The sequence below is a fragment of the Leopardus geoffroyi genome, chromosome A1 (genome assembly GCF_018350155.1).
Source record: "Leopardus geoffroyi isolate Oge1 chromosome A1, O.geoffroyi_Oge1_pat1.0, whole genome shotgun sequence".
Lineage (NCBI taxonomy): Eukaryota > Metazoa > Chordata > Mammalia > Carnivora > Felidae > Leopardus > Leopardus geoffroyi.
In genome coordinates this window covers 147,538,406-147,560,149 of record NC_059326.1, presented here as the reverse complement: position 1 = coordinate 147,560,149, position 21,744 = coordinate 147,538,406, and the positions used below count along the sequence as shown (strand labels likewise).

General features: G+C 38.5%; 2 protein-coding genes across 3 annotated transcripts in view; one reads left to right on the top strand and one right to left on the bottom strand.

Annotated features, from left to right (window-relative positions):
* Positions 1–11,832: 11,832 nt before the first annotated feature.
* The window catches only part of EDIL3 (EGF like repeats and discoidin domains 3), a 416,894-nt gene continuing 406,982 nt past the window's right edge, over positions 11,833–21,744 (top strand). For both annotated transcript variants that reach the window (XM_045497268.1, XM_045497260.1), the window contains exon 1: positions 11,833–11,921. In XM_045497268.1, the coding sequence (XP_045353224.1) occupies positions 11,852–11,921 (70 nt within the window). In that variant the 5' untranslated portion in view covers positions 11,833–11,851. The remainder of the gene's footprint in view (positions 11,922–21,744) is intronic.
* LOC123607985 (basic proline-rich protein-like) lies at positions 11,898–14,016 on the bottom strand. Its single transcript, XM_045497282.1, has 2 exons — positions 12,845–14,016; positions 11,898–12,752 (listed from the first exon to the last, which is right to left on the bottom strand). The coding sequence occupies exon 2, from the start codon at positions 12,384–12,386 to the stop codon at positions 11,898–11,900; it is 489 nt and encodes a 162-aa protein (XP_045353238.1). The 5' UTR covers positions 12,387–12,752; positions 12,845–14,016.

Here is a 21,744-nt window from a genome sequence, read left to right as displayed (position 1 = left end):
AAAAGAACCTTATGCTTGAGACATAGTATGTGATAAATTAATATTTTTGAATGCGTGAAGGAGTAGATGAGTAATTGAACATCCCATGATTAGATTTCCTTACTGGTAAGAGAGAAATTAACTGAGGGTGAGAATCAACCCAAAGTGCTTGATAAAACTTACAGATCAGAGTCAATGAGGAGGAAAATAGTATGAATTCACAGAGGACCTGGTAATGCTTGTCGGGAGTTTAACTCTGTTGATTGATCAAAGAAACAGACTGATCAGAAAATTTAATTGAGAAAAAATGTTATTAGGTGGTGTTCCAAATAAAGCAAATAGGACATAATGTTTAGACCCCTTATGTTGGTCTAATTTTATGAGAAAGCTGGTCAATGCAAAAACAACATCCTGTTCATGATGAGAGATATGTCCATAGTACATTTGGCCATATTGTTTAAGAGAACCAACGATGAAGTAAAGTTTAGAAAAAGAAATTATACTAGGTAACCAATATTCCTGCTTGTAAGAATCCTTAATCGAGATCTATTCTGTGGAATGAAGTTTAATAGGCAGAAAAAAATTAATAAACTCTAAAATAAAACTCTAAAACTCTACACATTTTTAAAATCTGCACTCATGATGGCGGTGTGGAGGAGGTTTCTTCTAATATCCTCTCCAGGTATTCGGCTCCCTGACTTCTGCCAAATCATCCACTTTCAGCCCCTCTAGGACCATACCACCCCTCCTTCCCAGGTCGCCAACCTCTCCCATGCCACCGTGTACTCTGAGCTCCAGTTATCCAGATATCAGCAGTTAAATATCAGGATATCTTTATTTTCAAAGAGAAATACCTCTCACAATTTCCTGGGAAAACGTTGATGTGTGCTCTCTTCCAACTGCACCCCCCCCCCCCGCAACTCCACCCTCCTTTCTACTTGGCCTGTTTTTAAAGAGGAAACAAAAATCAACCGAGAATTTAACTTGTATTGTAAGACTTCTTTACCACAAAATTGCGTAAACGGACTTAGGGACAGACTCACTGTACTTTCTCAAGACATATGCAAAGAGGTCCATCTTCCTTTTCAGCTTCAAGGACTTAGGAGATTACTGCAGGAGGCAGAGACAAGCTAGTTAATGACATGTCTCTAAAGGTTGCTCATGTTTGCACCCCTCCGGACTTGGACTAGAAGGCTATCAGAAGTTCACACCATTGACAGTGATTTAGATTTGCTCAGGAAGTGCTAGCTGATACAACTAGTAAAGGAATTAGGATAAGTTCCACTTTCCTTTTCACCTCATACTATGGGCTGAATGGGAGACTTGGTCAACTGTCAGAAAGCTATCTTTAATTCATGGATTCGTGTATTAAGGACTGAATGATCTTAGACACTAGAAAGCAACACTACTCTAGTCCTTACGCTGAGCTCTCTGTGAGTTGGTGCTTACTGCTCCCGTGGGGAGGAATCCTCAGCCAGCAGTCCCAGCAACTGCCAGCAGCAGTGATTTAAGCTCCATGCTATCTACTTTCTCCACAAGACTGCCTTTTAGGGCAAAGGTGCCACCGGGGACAAAAAAATGGAGATCTATTCTACAGCATTAAAAGGGATTTTACAGGACTAATTGGAAGCAAAAGGACTGTCCGTCTCTCTTGTCTGGAATTCAGAGAATTCCTAAGATTAGTATTCTGCATTTGAAAAACAAAATAGCAAAAGAAATACAATAATGATATAAGTACAGTAGAATATAGAGCAGATGAGACAATAAAATATTTTGCTGTGGTTAAAAAATATGAAAGGTAAAAGGCCTAGCCATTTCCTTTATTTAAAGTAAACTCCCTAAAAGTTGTGGATCTGTTGTCTACACACTTAAGTTATCGAAACCAGGGCTCTTCTAAAGGGAAGACTTCCTGACATTTTCAGTCATTGCTAAAGGTTCCCAGGCAGAGTCTTGAACAAAACTGAGTCACCAGCTTGAGTCACAGCCCAGAGTGACACATTATTTAATAGAGGAAAGGAAAATGTTAAAATAATACACGGGTGTTTTCAGCTGATGCTGAGTCAGATCATCACAGGCAACACGAGAAACATTTCCACCCCTCACCCTAAACACAATCATGTCTCCTCCTCAGAAACAATAAGATTAGAAGATTGTTTATCACCAATACCACTGTTAATTTCATTTTTAAAAGTAGACAAATGAAATTTTTAAAACTTTTTGGCAAAAGTGCCTAACTTCCATTTGCATGCACTTTACCCATCTCCAGCTTGACCCTCTAAGGGCTTTTCTAAATTCATCATCTACAAAGACTTAAAAAAAAAAAAAAAACAACTAAAACAATACTTTTAAAAACCAAACTGATTTTAGATAGACATAATCTCTCCTTTCAAATTCATGTAAAATTTTCTCATTACATTATTTTGTAGAAAACGTTCACAAATGTACTCCTTAAAATAAAATGGTAAATACTAATTCAACTAAATAGAAAATTATTTTTTTCAATTTTATTTGTTGATGACTGGGTGAGCAAAGACCCACATTGGAATGAGTTTACACTGTATAAGCTATAACTTTTCAGTTCAAAATGTCCACTACAGTAATTTTCAGATCACAAATTGCATTACAAATCAAGTTCCATCCCTATACATACTTAAAAACATATATTATTGGGGGTACCTGGGTGGCTCAGTTGGTTAAGAATCTGTTTCTTGATTTTGGCTCAGGTCATGATCTCGTGGTTCGTGAGTTCGAGCCCCACATAAGGTTCTGTGCTGACAATGCAGAGCCTGCTTGGGATTCTCTGTCTCCTCTCTCTCTCTCTCTCTGCCCCTCTGTCACTCATACTCCCTCTCTCTTTCTCTCTCTCAAAAATAAAAGAATATGACTGGAATATAAGTAGAAAAATATGAATTCTTTAAGGATTTCATGAGACAATGGTACAGTTATGCTTGAGTCTCTTTTATAAGTGCTTTATAATTTTGTTCTTGAAAATAAAAGCTTCTCTATGAATTAAGTCCCCGGGATCATCAAATAAAGCAAAAAAGGTATGCTGTCATTGATGTTTCAAAACTTTATTAAAAATCTCTTAGCTTACATTTTTAATTTTTGTTTTGGTCACTCTCAAGCGTAAGGACAAGATGCTATAATTTTCTTCTTAGTGAGGACCATGATATTTCTTTCATCCTCCAAATTTAATATTGGCATGCTAGTTTTGTGTTGGTTTGTATGCAAATGTATGAATTTAAAACATTTAATCAAGTATTTCATATTATGCTAATATAATGATAATTTAAAACAAATTACAAATATTATACGAGACATGTATCATATTCTATTTTATTTTAGTGAGATATTTAAAATTACTATGTATATGAAGGAAAATGTGCTAGTCTTTTATCTATAGACAGAAGTAACAGAATCAACATTAACATTAAACACATGTAATTAAATGTTATTTTCCTCATGCCTGAAGAAACAAACCATATTTTAAATTGTATTTTCCAAAATACCATATATTAAAATATATTCCATTTGCTTTTTCAAGTTTAAAATGAAATCATGATTATGAAAATAAATTTTTATTGACAAGAGTTTTCTCTTTAAGTTGCAACCCATTTTGGAACCAGGAAACTCAGAGAGGATCTTATGTATTCATTATCTTTGACAGTTTTTTATGGATAGCAGAAACATTTTCTCTAAATTTCATTTAACGTTGGTCCAATTACTATGCTTGATGGATCAAACTGGAAGTTTTGTATATTTTAAGATAAATATGTCTCTGGCTTAGTTTTCAGCAGTGCTATAAATGGAAAAAAAAAAAAAAAGGAGCAAAATGCCAATGAAAACCAGGTAAAGGGGGAAACAGTCCAAGATTGTCCTTTGGACTGTTATAACATTTCTCCTCCCTCCCCCCCCCCCACCATTAACCATGTATTTAAATAGCTGTGGCTATGGTAGGTGTGAAAGAAGTTTTTATGATTTTGTTTCAAATCAGAAGACACTGAGTTGCAGTTTTCTGTCAAATGCAACCTCAAAGTTTACAACATTCAATCCTGCCAAAGCTTCACAAGCCTCTCTTTCTTTCCAGCTAAAGAAAACATTATTTTTTTCTTTTATCCTATCCTGTACATTCATAAACACGTATTTCCTTTCTACACTGACAGTAATGTCTTCCCCTCTTAAAGTTATTTTTTGAGCAAATGCCGATATATAGAAAATTACTGTAATGGCTGCACTGGACCCAGGAAACCAGAGGATGTGTGCCGTGCCCACAGAAAGTTACTAAAGCATACACATTAGCGTCAGGAATGATACAAGTATGTCTGCTTATTTAGCATTCATTTGGCAGCAGTAATATCAATTTGATGGGGAAAAGAAGTATGAAAATCTGAAAAAAGGTAAAACTAATACTGTTTTCAGATGATATAATTGTATATCTAGAAAACCCAAAAGAACCAACTGAAAATATAATATAAACAGTGAAATATTTTGATAAAGTGACTAGGTAGAACATTAGTCCATGCACATTGACACACACACATACAGACTTCTTATAAACATAAAACAACTAGTTACAAAACATAAAAAACCTGCGTTTAGATGGGTGCATCTAAACCTGGAAAAAACCTGCGTTTAGATGGGTACATAAAATGATAAAATATCTAAGTATAAGTCTAACAAAAGGAACATAAAAGAAAACTTGGGTATATAGATAGGAACACTATTATTATAAATATGTTTATTCTACCATTTCATCTAGACAAGCTTGTCCTAAAGTATATATGAGGAAGATACATATACAATATTAGGGAATCATATTTACAAAGAAGTAGGTGAGGGTATTTTACCCTGGCAGTTATTAAGAACATTTTTAAACAACAATAATTAAGAGTGTGGTGCTGGCACCTGAATACATAACCAAATGGCACAGTGTATGAAAGCAATCAGTAGAGCCAAATATACAGTGACTAAGTGACTGAGTTGGCATGCCATATTATAAAGAAGCCTGGACTTATTCAATAAATGGTTTTTATATATAACTGATAGTTTTCTGGAAAACAAGTAAGATCTATAGTACTCTTTTAAACAAAAATAAATTTTAGTTTGTTAAAAATTATAAATACACACATGAAAACATAATGCCCATAAACGTACTATAAGAAAATACGTTCCTAAACTCAGAATAGTAAGAGCCTATCTTGGCAAAACATGAAGCCTAGAAACCATAAAGCGAAGATGGGTAAATTTCACTCCAAATATAAAACATGTTAGCACAGTAAAATCAAACAAAATGGCTATAAACTAGCTGCATAATTTTTGACATAAATATGACAATTTAATAAATACGGAGCTCCTGTCATTCAAGAAATGTCAGCAATCCAGTAGAAAAAAAGAAAGAAAGAAAGAGACATGAAAAGTAACATAAAGAAAATATAAATTATTTTTTAGTATGTAAAAAATTGCCAAAACCCACTCATCATAAGAGATATTCAAAACCACGTGATACCATTTTTTATCTACACAATTGACAAGACCCAAAATTGCAAACACGTTGTATGGCCAGGAAGCAGGCAGACACTCTCTCTGATGCATTATAGGTAGAAGGATGAATTCATAAATGTTTTATGAATGGCAATATGGCAAAATCTACCACAATTTTAAATGCACATAACCTCAACTAACAATGCCACTTCAATCTATTCTAATGATTTTATTTTGCACGTGTGCAAAATGTGGGTTCACTGCAACATTGCTTGCAATAGCAAAAGATTGGAAGCTACTTAAATTTCAAAAGGGATTTATGTTACACAAATACTGTGTACAACTTGATACAATTTCAGAAATACACACACACACATATATACACATATATATATTTGTGCGGAAAAAAGCAAGATGTATAATCTTTGTATAATTCAGTTATTTTTGTGAAAACATGTACATATACACATATACGTATACCCTATATGTACACACATGTGTATATATGCACATAACTTTAGAAGGATGCACAGCAATAGCTACTAGCTTCCCTAACATAGAGAAAGCAACTGTATGTAAGGAGGGAGTGTCATTTAAGGGGAAACTTATTTTCCTCTACCCACTTGTCCCTTTGAATATTTCTACTTTTTTTAAAAGCGTATTTACTTTTGAGACAATGCGAGAGACAGAGTACAAGCAGCGGAGGGGCAGACAGAGGGAGACACAGAATCTGAATCAGGCTCCAGGCTCTGAGCTGTCAGCCCAGTGCCTGACGCGGGGTTTGAACTCAGGAACTCACAAACCGTGAGATCATGACCTGAGCCGAGATCAGACTCTTAACCGACTGAGCCACTCAGGCGCCCTCGCCACCCTTTGAATATTTCTTATGTACATGTATTAATTATTCAAAACTATTTTAGGGAGCTAAAAGCTAAGTAACTGAAATCGGTTGAGTGGGAAACTAGAAGGAATTAGGCACCAGAAATTTCTTTAGGAGGATCAGACTCTGAAAGCAAAGGCTCACTCTCCTATAACGACCCTGTATATTTTCTGGAAACAGCATCCACCATGGAATTAAGCAGGGAAATACTAGGAACTGGGAATTTGGTTTAAAACATGTAGTCTTAAAAATGAATTTGCCTTAGTGTTCATTGTAGGAAAACTAAACAAGTTTAAAATGTAACACTCAGCTATGTCTAAGGCAAGCAGCTATCTTCATAGCAAGAACCATTTGTATCTATTTGGAAGGTAACACTAACACCGATGAAATAACTAGAGAAACACAAAAAGTGCTAATTCTAAAAGATCATGATTCTGTGCTGCTGCAATAATTTTGGGAGGTCTTACATGGAGGTAGGAATTCAGCTAGTACAATTTGTAAGAGGTCATTTCAGATAAGGATAACAACATGAGCAGAGGATTAGAAGAAAGAATTGGTGTTTATGGATAGCAATGAAAAAAAGGTGCTATATATTATGCAATATTTTAGAGAATTTTAAAATATCTTTGGAACTCTACATTTGGGTAAAGTATACTCTAAAATGATAACTCAAGAATGACAGAATACAGACTACTAAAAAATGACAGTTACAATTAGAACTAAAATTGAAAATATTAATAAATAAAATAAGCCACTTTATAAATAGATGCTATAATATAATGTTTATGAAAATCACTCCTGGAATCAAACTAGGGCTCGGATCCTGGATCCTGGCTCAATCTTTCCCTGCTGCCTTAGTTTGGGGCAAATTACTTAAATGTTTTTATTCTTGGTTTCCTCAACTGATTTAAATTGAAATAATAATTATGTTTACCTCATAGTGTTTGTTGGGACGATTAAAGGAAGAAATATATCTAAAAATGTTTAGCATAAAGTTGACTCTCCATAATCGTTGCCAGTGGAATGATTGGGCTCTGGATTCAGACTGATGAGGTTCATTTATTGGCCCGAACATACACTAACTTGATAACCTGGACAAAGGATCTAACCAATCTGTGCCTTCTTCCTTCTCTCTAAAAAGGGGATAATAACAATGGGCTTCTCTATCAACTTTTCTTGCAGCTTAACAAATTACCACAAATTTAGCAGCTTTGAAAACACTAATTTCTTAATTCACAATTATTCAGGTCAGATGTCCAGGTAGGCTTGGCTGAGTTTTCTGCTTTTTATCTCACAAAGCTGAAATCCAACTTTTAATCAGGGCCATTTAGGATATTAAAGAAAATGGAGTTTTATAAATGTAAAATATTTTATAAATGGAAAATGATTTAAATACTAAAAATGGTACTGAATGTAACTTGATCAAATAATCTAAGACTCTTCCCGTATCTAGTTTATTTATAAATATCATTCAATAATTACAGAAATAATAAGAAATACTGTATTTAGTGTTATTTGTTGCTTGAGAAATTAAAAGGTGAATGAACATTTTTCGAGGTAATTTAATGGGAGTGAGGGGTGGGAAACGGAGATAATCAGCTATTGAGAAAAAGTTTTGGAATTCCATATGTGATTATTGTCTTCTTATTCATCATTATCATCATTATCATTGTGTACTCATTACTGGACTAGGTCCTTTTGTGCACCATAATAAGCTACCACTATGAGTTTTACTCCATTTTACAGATCAGAATACTGATACCTGGCCTTTAATTGACTTGCCTGCATTAAAAGAGTCATAATGGTAAAGATATTATTTCAATTGAGGTATGTACTGTTTTAGAATCCAAACTCTGAGCCAGTAAGAATTCTTGAAAACCATTAAACTTCCCTCAGTCTTGTTTTTGTTTGTTTTGTTGACTCTTTATTCTCTTTTATTTTCAGACAATATTTCCCAAGTTGTTTTCCTTATAGCACTAAATCCCCTTTATCTTAACAGGTATTCTGAAGAAAAGTTTGTCATGTGAAAAAAAGAAAAGTTTGCAAAATACTGGATTACACATGTTTGGAAACGTTTCTTAAGCACAGGACAATTCAAAGTTTTTAATGCTTTAATACACAGTCTTTCCCAAAATTATTTGACCACGGAACCTCTTTTTCTGGCCAAAACTTATTAACATCCTGGGGAAAGTAAGTCTGTAGAAAATATTTTGGGAAGTTCTGTCTTCAAGTGAAGTATAGATTTGTTTTTGACATTTCAGGCACATATTTAGACAAGGTATAAAACTGTAGACATCATATACAGTCAGTAAAAGTCTCTTTGCAATTTATGTGAGGTAAAAGTCATAACAGCATTTTGTCCTTTAAAAAAAAATAAACCTATTTTCTGTGGTTTTTAAAACATTTCTTATATTCCACTTCTGAAGAAGGTAGGTATGAATTTAGTAAGAGTGACATAAGTCCTATAAATATAAGGTAGAGTGCCTAGAATATTCAAAATTAAAGTCTTTTTGGTACAACACCATTATTGATAAGTGGGAAAAAGAAGTAACTGCACAAGATCTATGCATATGGAACTGAGACTATGCAATTTAACCTGGAAATGGCATTGAACTGGTGACATATTTTACAGGTCATCTACCTGATAATATAGAATGGCATTTACAGGCACAAACTCCAGATATTTGGTCATAGAATTTGCATTTTAATGTAATTTGTGCTTTCCTGGAGGATTTTGTTGTTGTTGTTGTTACATTTGTTTATTTTTGAGAGAGAGAAAGACAAATAGCTGGCAAGCTGGGGAGGGGCAGAGAGAGAGAGAGAGACAGAATCCAAAGCAGGATCCAGGCTCTGAGCTGTCAGCACAGAGCCTGATGCAGGGCTTGAACTTGTGGCCTGGGAGATCATGACCTGAGTCGAAGTCACACACTTACCTCACTGAGCCACCCAGGCATCCCTTTCCTGTAGTTTTTCAAAAAGAATTTAAAATAAAAGATAAAATTTCAGTAACATGCACAGTTACTAAAAACTTAACTTCCTAACACACTTATTAAGGGAAGAGTGGGAATAAACCAAGCATAAAATAGGAAAATAAAACTCTTGGCACCCTTCTTTATCTCTCATCACAGAAAAACTGGATTCTGATATATATGTAAATATATAACATATTTATATATATAAAATATATATTTATAATAAATATATATATAAATATAAGTATATATAAATATATTTTTAAATATAAGTATATATTTAAAGTTTATTTTATTTATTCTGAGAAAGACCCAGAGAGGGGGGAAGGGAAGGTCAGAGAGAGAGAATCCCAAGCTGCCAGCCTGGAGCCCTATGGGGGACTTGATTTCACAAACAGTGAGATCATGACCTTAGCCAAAACTGAGAGATGCTTGACTGCTTGAGACACCCAGGTGCCCCCAATTTTATATTTTTGAGATTTAGTACTATCCTTTAAAAATAAAACCTTAAAACTAAATGTAAATATATCATTTCAAAATGTTACAGGTACTTTATGATGGACATGCCACAACATGACTGAAAGCTTACTTTCAAAATCAGATAATAATGATGTGGAAGAAAGTGGGAATTTGTGTAAAACTTCCCTGCAACAGCTCTGGATAATGGTGTCCTATTCTCACATCTGTGGCTTTAAGCTTTAAAGTAGTAAATAAATGATTCTCCCTCTTTCCCTTAGCCAAGTCAGGTTTTAAAAAATGTATTTTTTTTTTACCCTCCCACCAAACATGAGATCTCAACAAAACTTGCTCTGACATCATTTTTGTTGCTGCTGTTGTTTTGTGTTTGTGGATGGTACAGTACCTTAACTCCTCCATAGCAACATGCAGTATTACTTTCCCATCAACCTTTCATCCTTGATCTCACTTGCAATTCCACAAGGAAGATAGAACTTGGCATTTAAAGGATTCAGGGAGGCAAAAGGAGATGAAGTTGCCCTGTTACCTCTTTCTGAGTCCATTCTCATTTCAAATCCTTGCTTTCAGGAATGTATCCTACAACTCTCCCCTTCCTGTGGTTTTCTCTTTCTCTACCTCCTTCTCTGGAAGAAGGTTAAAGACCTGTGTTTAATTTTGATACCTGCAACTGCTGGGATCAAATCCATGTACATTAAGCAATCATTCTAAGGTAAAAACAGAGGAGGAAGCACTATTTTAAGCCACGGTCTGTATTTTGCAGCTTCCTTCACTGAAAAAAACTAGGTCGTTTATATTGGTTTTGGTGGGTAGCAGAGAAATTTGACCCACCTAAGTAACACTTCACGAATCTGTCCTTGCCTTCTATTTTCTTGCACAGTCCCCACACTCTCCCCATTATTTCTCATCTGAAACGTGTCCTGCTTAATGAGATACCAGATATGAAACGCGTCTCCTCCCGTCTTGCCCTAGGCCTTCACCTTTTTTGCCCCTGTGAGTAGATAAGCTCACAACCCTCTCTCCCAGCCCTAGAGCTAACTAAAGTGCAACAGAGCAGCCTAGAGTCTGCCTGCTGGACTAGGTTGTATTTTCTGAGGATCTGGGCAATTCACTTTACAGGGTTCCATTTCTAACGTAGCTTCGTGCCCCAAGAGTCACTTTTCAAAATTTCTTAACTTCTTTTCCTGGCTATACTGAGAACGGGACTTCAGGGGCATCTTTAACGTGGTTAATTGTAAAGTCAGTGCTGGAACCGAGAGTATCTCGGACCCCAAGGTACTTCCCTTAACTCTACAGTCTCCAGCGTGTGCAGGGAAGGCACAGGCTATGTAGGAACTTTAGAGGTGGTGGCAGGTGCCAGGGTGTGGCTGCAGTTGTGTGTCCCTTTTCTCTTCCAGCAGAAGGAGCCACCTGAGAGAGAGAGAGAGAGAGAGAGAGGAGAGAGAGAGAGGGAGAAGAGAGGGAGGAAAGAGGGGAAGACTGGGGGAGGGAATAAGAAGGGAGGCGGGAGGCGGGTGGGGCGGGCAGGCACCGGGGGAGCGCGGCGGCTGCGAAGCTCGGGCTCACACGCACGCCGCCTCTGTTTGTACACAGTGCGCTCCCGGCCGGAGGCTGGCTCCCCGCTAGCTCACGCTTCATTGTTCTCCCAAGTCAGAAGCCCCGCAGCTGCGGCGGCGAGCGCTGAGCGGGCCGAGCGCACCGTTCGCCCGTCCACCCGCGCGGGTGACCCGGGGCCGCCGCGGGAACCCGCGCCCCGCCCCGCCCCGCCCGCAGCGCCTCAGTCGGGACCCACCCGCAGCGGAGGCTGAGCCCGCCAGCGGCTCTTCGGAGCTCGCCCACCTCTTCGCGCCGGAGCGCAGGCAAAAGGGGAAGAGAGGTTCCTCTCTTTGGTCGCCACTCTTTCTCGTCCTCTTCAAGAATTTGTTTAAGGTAGTGCTGCGGGCAGAAGACGTCTTCTTGAATTCTCTGCCAGGGGCGGGGTCTGCCGCTGCCCTGCGGTGCCACCTCAGCGACACTGCCCTCCGTTACGACCCCTGACCAGCCGGGGTCACGTCCGGGAGACAGAATGATGAAGCGCTCGGTGGCCGCCTGGCTCTTGATCGGGCTCACCCTCAGTGTCCCCCAGTTCTGCAAAGGTGAGGCGGCGGGGCCCGGGCTGCAAGGTGCGGGACGGGCTGAAGTCCCTTGGGAAATGCCGCGCAGGGCGCTGGAGGCGGTCCCCGGGGCGCGCCAGGGGTGGCGAGCGCCGCGGGCGGTACGGAGGCGGCGGCGCGCCCTAGGTGCCTCGGAAAAGTGCTGGCAAAGTCAGAGCGGAGTGCGTGGGGCTGAGCGGGGGAAGAGGGTGCGGGGGGACCGAGGTGTGATCGAGGAAAGACGGGGACTGGGGCAGGCGGGAGGGAACGGCGCTCCGGGGAACCAGAGGCTCCTCGGCTCACTCGGCCAACGGGGTCACTGAGCGAACCTCCCTGGGCAATGCCAGTGATGCCAGCCACGGGCGACGGGCGGGGCTTCCATGGGGGCCCCTTCCATGGGGGCCCGGGCCGGGAGGCGAGCGTGCGGGCGTCATCTGATTGAAACGGGAAGAGGCTGGGGAGCCGCATGGCGGTCCGCTCCCGGGTGCGGTTCTGCCAAAGTGGGCCCGGGCTGCGCGCTTTGCAAATCCGAACCTGGCCCTGGGAGTTCTGGAGGTGGGTGAGGTGGAGGCGGATCTGACTAGTCAGTCGGGCTTTCTCCTGCCTCCCCACCCCGAACTCGCTGCGTCGGTTACAGAAAAAACCCTGGAACCTACCTCTCGCCTAACCTCAGGGGCTCCGAGCTTGGCTCAGCACTCCCTCCGGGTGCAAGCGTAACTCGTGGTCAGGGACAATCTTGCAGTGCGAAACATCCTCGCTCCCCCGCCCAAGAGCAGAAAAGTTGTAAGAGCGGGTCTGGTTGTGCTTTCCATGACTTGTGTGAAATAAATCAGACTGCAAAATAAAATAAAATAAAAATAAAATAAAATAAAATTAAATTAAATTAAAATAAAATAAAATAAAATAAAAATAATTAGTATTATTACAGGACTCCGAGGAGTCTCCTACTGAGTTGTATAGACGAATTTCAGGTCCTTTGCGAAGGGTGGCTTGTCAATACGAACCCTTGTTCTGGCCGCACGTCACTGCGCGGGTCGCGGGTCCAGGCTCAAGTTGGCGCTGGAAAAGGGCAGGAGGAGAGGCAGGGGCCCTGGAGAGACCGCTCAAGGGGGTCCTGCTCCCCTTCGGCGCTCACGGATGGAGAATGCCCCTTCTGAGGGGTCCGAGGGTGATAACAACCCTTAGCAGGCTGCTTCAGGTGGAGAGCTGAGTGCACTACAGGGTTTAAAACGCTGTGCCTCTCAAAAAGGATAGTTGAATTAAAAGCGTTGACTCGAATCCATTTGAAATTAGACACTACACGAGTATTCCACACGCACCATCCATGCATCCATCCATCCATTTGCTTCCCAGAAAAATTGTGGGCTCTCGGGCTGCTGTTTGCCCAAGAAGCCTGGTGTTCCTGGAGGCCTTCGGCTGCCCTGCCGGCAGCGATCCGTGGCCGAGCTTTGCCTGGGCCTCCCACCCTCCCTCCCCCAGAAGGTGGCTATTTTCCCCAGCGTGTGTAGGCGTGCGTGTAGGTGTGTGCCTTGCCAGCGTTTACAAAGTGCCCTTCCAGTTATCAGGCAGAAGCAGCCACTCCACTGAAGGTGAAGGGATGGTAATGGCTTTGTAGTTGCTCAGCCGAGTTCCCAGGCGATAGGGTGAAGGCAGTGCTCCCACCACTGTTATTTTCCTTTCTCTTATTTCCCATCTGGATTCCTTCTGCACTTTCTTCCCTTAGCAGGAAGGCGAAGGGAAGAACCGCAGGCACAATCGTCTCCTCCTCCCTTCACCGCCTCCGTTCCCACCCCACACACGAAGACACGCATTCACCCAGTCACACGCACCTACACCCTGCCACCGCAGCCACCATCTGTCCCCGAGCCGAGGTGGAGAGCGGAGGGGGTGGAGGAGGAGATAACGTGTCTAGCGTGCGTGGCCGCGCTCTCCTCGCAGGGTCTGGTTGCAGGAGCCCTGGGGTGCGGTGAGTCCCGGCTCGGTGCAGCCCGCAGCTCTGCCTTCTAAAGATACCCGCGCCTGGGGCACTGCTTACCGCGCGAGGCAAACCAGCCACGGTGATGTTGCCGGGCCTCTCCTTTCCCGCTCCCAGACAACCATCGGGCAGCGATGTACTCCATGTTCTTTAGTAGACTGCTCCTTTTTTTTTTTTTTTTTTTTTTTTCAGCCAGCCCATGGTTAGAAGGAAAGAGGGCTTTAAGGAGAGAAACGGACCATTTTCAATGGGCTCTTTTGGTTGAACTTGCACCTTTCTAATATAGTCCCCCTCAGCCCAGCAGAAGGCAGAGTGCAGCTTGCGTGACAGCTCCAAACAATTAAACTTTGAGTAAACTTATTGAAGCCAGTGTTAACACTGGGAATTTCCCTCGCATCCTCTCTCCCCAGACATCGTTTATCTAATGTAGCCTTTTAGAAATTGGTGTTTCCCTGTGTGGGCTGCAGTTTACGTGCATTAATGACTGGGATTTGGTAATTTCTTTTATTAGTAGTTTTTATTTTAAAATTAAACCAATGGATCAGTCAGAGTGAATATTTTATTAACTCTTAAATTATTCATCGCTATGGGTTGCTCTGAAAAATCCAATAACATGCATACAGTTGCAGCAAGCACGTGACATCTTATGCAATCTGTCCCTGTGCCTGCAGTTGGTGCCTGAAGTCTTTAAGCAAATGGCACTGTCTAAAAATGTCTAGACATGTCCTAAATACTATGAATCATTGGCATTTGAATTTCCTTTTTTTTTTTTATCAATGGTGAATTTTAGTTACTCTACATGAGAATAAATTAGTACCTGAAGAATCTCACTCAAGATAATAACACTATGCTTCTATGATTAGTATAGCAATATTTATACTGAAATTAACAGGTTTTTGTGTTTTGTATTTTGTATTTAAAATGTGTCACACATTAGTGTCTTTGTTTCTCAATTTACATGACCATAATTTCTGTACTTTAAAAATAAATGCTAAGTCAAATGCCAGCTGTAACACCTAAGGGTAATTTTAAACGGTTGAACTAAAAATAATAATTAAGGGAAGATAAAGTATTCTGCTGTGACAGTTTGACAGTAATGCAAAATATTGGCCATGCCCTGCACTGTCATGATACATCCACTTTTTTTCCCTCTCTGGTACTTAAAAAGCTTTTTTCATTATTCTTGGAATGTTTCCATAGCATTGACATGTGTTTTGTTTTAAATATGCATATTTTGGGGAACACATTTAGATTTATAATAATAAAAATTAATGGTTAAAATTTGAAGTACTACATTCTTCCTTCTATAGTCTTGAAGTCACAAAGGTCTCCAAAACCGGGCTAATGTATTTCACTTCTGTACTCTTCTCTAAAAGTCCCGTGTATTTTTCTCAAATATTTAAAGACTAATGTTGATATAAAACATGTATTCAGGATCTAAGGTATTTTTAGTAAATATTTTCATAAAGTTTCCTTTTATTGCCAGATACATGTGATTTTTCCTTCTCACAAAACTATAGGAATGTAAAGTAAGGGGATAAAATATACATGAGTAAATATAAAATAGCTTGGTTACTCAAAATCATTACAAAATAGAAGTTCGGCAGTCCTTAGAGTCTAAATTAGAGTCTTAATTTTATTGATATTAAGATAAAACTTTTACTTAGGTACTTTAATTTAAAACTTTTAATTTTTTGAAGAGTTTTGAATTGAGATGGACTGTATATCTTATCATTTGTGTACAATTTAAAAAAAAAAAAAAACCTGCCTGATCCAAAAGTTTTATAAATCCTAAGAAAGTAATTCTGGCATTTGTTGTTTACTGAGTACACTTTCAAGTGTAGTAGCTTTGAATATGATACATGATGTAGTAGGTTCATCATATTCTTGCCAAACAAACAAACAAACAAAACCATAAAACAGTGCAGGGTTTAGAAGTCAGTTCACGCCAGAGTAAATCATAATGAGTAGGTAGTGAGAAATAGATAGCAAATCTTGTAAATATGTAATTAATGGTATGACTTCTCATAGCTAATCAATTTACTTTTTACATAGTGGGGTTTATTTCCTAAGTAGTTTGTACACTGCATTATTATTAAGAAAAGAGTAGAAAACCAAAACCAAGCCATTTCTGTTTTTCAGTTCTCCTCTGGGTTGTAAGGAAGATGCCAGGCATGGTTTTTTTTTGTTTGTTTGTTTAATCATAGCCCATGTAATGATTATAATAACTTTTGGTTAATCAAAACAATCATGTATTTGTATACAAAAAGTCAAACGGTTACCCATGTGGAGTAGAATAAGTATTGAAATTGTTCTCATGGTTATGTGATAATGCTAGAAATTAAGTACTATAAATACTTAAACTGAATACATTACCACTTAGTTGTCACTGAAAATTCCTCTAAAAAGTCTTTGATTTGAGGAAGTTGTTGAAGGGAAAAGCAGACCAGGATCAACTGTGCCCTTGCCAGCAGGTGTCAGGATAACCAATGGAGATCTTTTAAAGGAAAGATGAAAAAAAATAAAATAAGCAAACTAGTAAAGGTGAATCTGCAAATTCATGTAAAGTGACTTTCTGCTGTGTATGAAACTGATGTTATTAGCTTTCATTGCTCCCCTGAAAAAGAGAGGGAGGGTGAGTTGTAAGAACCTACTTCTTTTACCACAGTTTTTTAACTTAGAAACAGAGTTACTTAGCCACTAACAAGTGCATGTCTAGGTTGAACCATTATTTTTCAGGGGTCTCTTGAGTACCATCCAAGGACATGCACATAGAGCTATGAGGTACTTGCAGGAAAACAATTATCACTGAATGGTTTAGCATACTTTTAAGCATAGCCTCCATACCAGCTCTAAGTTTTATAAATAGAAATTCTGTTATTGTGATTTGTGTGGATATATATTCATTTGTATATTTATATACATCTATAGAACTGATAAGACATGGTTAGTTACCTTTTTTTTTTTTTTTTTTTTTTATCATGATGGTAAAGTATATGTTTCCTGGAGCTTGCAAGTGTCTAAATAACAAAAGTCATGTGGCCAAAAGAGACCAAATGACATGATAAAGTTTTGTCATAACCCACTGCAGCCAGTTATTAACCCTTATATGTGTTCCTGTTATGTATCGCTAGCTATTAGTGACTTGATATCATTTATTTATTTTTAATTAATCCTTAAATGATTACATTCCTTACAAATTAGTTCTAGCATCTGCTGATATAGCCTTTCACCTGGTTATAGATTCACCATTACACCATTTCTGCAGGTTCTCTCAGGTTCTTGTACAGCTGATGAGGTGTAGCAGCTTGTGTCATGCCAAACTATCTGTCTTCAGTGGTAACCTGTGTCAGCCCTCCTAATATGAAAATTCTCTTCATTTCTCTGCCCCTGCATCTTTCTCCTCTTTTCCTCCTGCCTCCCCAACATTTCCTTGCTGGATAGCAACTGGGGCACAACATCCACTATAAAATTCTGTCTTCATTATTAAGAGGCTTCAAATCACCAAAGCGGTGTGCAGTTTTCAATTTACTTTTTTTGTGTGTGTAAGGGGAAAAACCATCATTGTGGGAAGCCTCTATTACTAAATCCTGAGGTCTAAAACATACATGGAAGTACGTCAGGATCTTAATTATAAACCAACTTTACATTTTATACCTGGATTTGTCCTGCCTGAAACTATCAACTGGGTAATAATTTATATCCATCCTACTTGTAGAGAAGTCTCTTGCCTTGCCTGTAGCACATAGTTGAGAAACTAGGAGAAAACATCAAAAACTCCACCTAAGGTAGAGAATACATGTAGTACTTAGATCATATAGAAAAGTCTCTTGGTTTTCAAGTTCCCAGGCTTTCTATAAACTGGAGCCAGAAAATGAAAGGCATATGAGGTGATAGTTCACTCTTAATCAGAACAAAAAACTATGGCAGCTATTAGAAACAGGGCTGAAAAAGTCTCTGCAAAAGCAGTGATATCTTACAGTGTAAAAAAATGAGGGACATTTACCGGGGGGAGGGGCTAAGTATAAAGGCTAAAAGGCGTTAGTGTGTGAGAGAACATTCTAATAATTGGTGCCAATATTGGCTTTGGATCTTAGACAAAGACTCACAGCAATATGTTCAATATCTGGGGGTATAAAAGCAGTGAAATGCATGTATTATTGAAGAGATTTTGTCAAAACTATTTAAGCTTAGAAAACCTACTCAATGGTGAAAGAGACAGATATCTGAGGAATTTGCTTGTTTAATATGCTATTTTCCCATCATTCCAGAGAATATGTTATCATATATTTTGTACTGATACTTTTTCACTAAAACAATGAATGAAACTCTTGGGAAACACAAGACTCAATGCTGTACAAAAGAAGTAGACCTCAGAGTGCAGATAAGATGTCATGCAATTATTGGGTTATATTTTAGGAGAAAATGTGTCATTATTTTGTTTCAAAATATGCATTCTTATAGTGATACTAACTGTATAGGATTTGTCCAACAAGAGATTTAATAGTGCATGGAGCAGAATGGAGGATTTACGTACAAGAATTTAAGTGAAGGCTTTTTCCAAGTGCTAAAGCACTTTTGAAAGTGATTGTTACTATGGTGAAAGAAGGTTGAGTCCATGTCTTAGCTTTTCTTTTTCTCTTTTCTAAAACACGTCTGCATCAAACTGATTGATGTTTTTTTTTTTTTTTTAAAGAACAATTTAATGTAGTATAACAGTCCATACATGGAAAGGCCAGGGTTTTAATCTCATGTTAGATGACATTGTGTTGATTTGAAGCTAACCTCTCAATGAGGTTAGGCCATCACACATTCTTTAAGGTTTATGCTTTGTATTTGATGAAGTTTTTAATTTGGGGAATGCAGAATCATCCTCTTGAGCCTTTTCTTGCTATACTGAGGTCACGATGACCGTTCACATTTTACTGATACTAGAGATTATATGAAGACAACCAGAGTAAAATGGGCTCATGACTCTTGAGCAGAAAATAGTGAAAGAGTCAGATGGGAACAGTGGAGAATATTTTTGTTTGAAATAAGTTGACGACTCCCTCCCAGTAATGTCTGCCCTCTACAGGCATTAGTCCTTCATCTGTGCTCATATCTTTCATGCCCTTCTCCCTTCACAGTTTTCTCTCCTAATGCCAGTTAGAACTTTCATTTTACCTTGTTTATTCAACTTTTTTTTTCTTTCACTAGTTTAATTTTGTAAGCACTAACTTTTTTGAGCTATCAGCTATGGACAAGTATCAAGCTAATGACCATTCAAAATGCTTTAGTACTTATACGCCAAATTCTTGTTTCATGTTTTGTGTTTCCTGTAAAGCCAGAATTTACAACGGTGGCAGGCAGGACAAACAACCCAACTAAACAACAACAAAACCTAAAACAAACACTCAATATACATGGAAATGAATGGAGCTATTCCTGCCCCTGCGCATCAGTGTTCTTACGAAGTCCCCAGACATTTGAAACAGCGCTTTGTCTTTTTACAGAAAAACAATGTGTCAAAAGTAGTTTCAGAAACTTTAAAAGCTTTGTTTCTTATTTAACCATTTTTTACAATCTGTGTCGTGGAATGAGCATACTTTGAGCTTCTCAGTGCTCCTGCAAGAGCATTGTTAAAAATGTGATATTAACATACAGGCAAAATTTAAAGTGTTTTTTATGGCTGTTATGCATCTTCAGTTAGAAGAAAAGTTACCTCTAAGTGATACATTTCTTTGTTAAATACAAGGTTCTGACATTTCCAGCTGACATAATTTTGACCCAGAAACAATATTTTTTCAAGTATCAGTTTTTTTTTTTCTTCTCTTTACTTGGGGACTGCCACCAGTCAGTTTTAAGCATCTTGTTAGACAATTTGAAACAGGCATTCATTCTGATATCTTTCTTAAATACAGTTAACAAGTCTAATATCTATAGAGATCATGCTATATGTTCCACTATTCTAAGTACCACTTTGATTCTTACAAGTCTCTGAGGCACAGGTACTGTTACTATTTACATAAATGGAGATATAGAGGTTAAATAATTTCCCAAGGTCACACAGCTACTAAGTAAATTGTTAGAATTAGAATCCAGGTTAAATCTGGAGCTTGCTCTCTTAACTACTAAAGCATGCTGTTTCAGTGAGTGACACGTCATGTCTATCATGGAGATAGTTTGTTAAATGATTCTTTTATTTATAAAGCTCACACTTCATATCAATTACTATTTAACTGGTAGATATTTTGGAAATGGTAAATTATATTTCTTCTCTAGACAGTACTTTTACAGTGTTCTTTTTTTTTTTTTTCAACGTTTATTTATTTTTGGGACAGAGAGAGACAGAGCATGAACGGGGGAGGGGCAGAGAGAGAGGGAGACACAGAATCGGAAACAGGCTCCAGGCTCTGAGCCATCAGCCCAGAGCCTGACGCGGGGCTCAAACTCACGGAGTGTGAGATCGTGACCTGGCTGAAGTCGGACGCTCAACCGACTGCGCCACCCAGGCGCCCCAACAGTGTTCTAATTTAAGTTGGTAACATGTCATACCTCTTTTCGTATTCAGAAATAAAGTTTAGAGTATGTTCTTTTTGGTCAGAAAAGTTAACGTGTCTTTCAGAATCATGCATCACCAGGAAGAATAGCAAAGGTGGGGAAAAGAAGAACACTTGGGAAGTAATTCAAACTCATTTTTTTTTTCAGTCTTGCCATTCAATTTTATTGCGCTATGATTTATATATATATATATATATATATATATATATATATATATATATATTTTGGTTTTCTAGGATTCCATTGTTCCTCTACATTGTTTCATTGTTACTTGATATGATATGTAAGACTACACTTTCTCTGTAATTTTCAGGTACAGAATATAGAACGAAGTGATTTTAAAGGTTAATAAGATTTTTATTTCTGCTAGTTTAATGAAGGTATTTAATTTGCCTTACATCCCATCCTCATTTAATTTTACTTTTCTGTGACCCCATTAACAAATTTTAGCCAAACAAAAGCACCAAGTGGTTTCAAACCATCAGCTAGAAAAATATATTTTCTGGGGCGCCTGGGTGGCTCAGTTGGTTAAGTGTCCGACTCTTAATTTTGATTCAGGTCATGATCTCCTGGTTTGTGAGTTAGAGCCCAGCATCAGGCTCTGCACTGACAGCACAGAGATTGTCTCTGTCTCTCTGCCTCTCTCTCTCTCTCTCTCAAAATAAATAAACATTTTTTTTAAAGAAAGAAAATGCTATTTTCTAGTTTAGCATTTAACCAAAAGACAATTTATTATTTTTTTTAACTAGAATTGGATTAACTTTCAACATTTTACAAAATGATAAAAATTGCACCAATTAGTATGAGATGTCCTTATTAATAACATTGTACAGATGTACAATATTTAATAGTTTAAATAGACCCCCATATATTATATTTATTCTTGTAAAATAATAACACAATAAAGTTTCTTAAGCATTTCCATCTCCATTCTAGTTACCATGAGCAGAAAAGACATTCTTTTTTTTTTTTAAGTTTACTTTCTTATTTTGAGAGAGACAGCCACAGCGCAAGTGGGGGAGGGGCAGAGAGAGAGAGAGAGAGAGAGAGAGAGAGAGAGAATCCCAAGCAGGCTCTGCACCAGCCGTGCAGAACCCAATGCGGGGCTTGAACTCGGGAAACCGGGTGAGCCAAAACCAAGAGTCAGATGCTTAACCAGCTGAACCACACAGGCACCCCAAGAAGCCTTTGTTGAACACAAAAGGAAGCTGAGGTTCAAAAAGTCACATGATCTGTAATTCAAGCAATCAGTGACAGAGTTTGAACTTGACTCTACATATTCTGGGTCCAACATACTTTTCTCTCTTT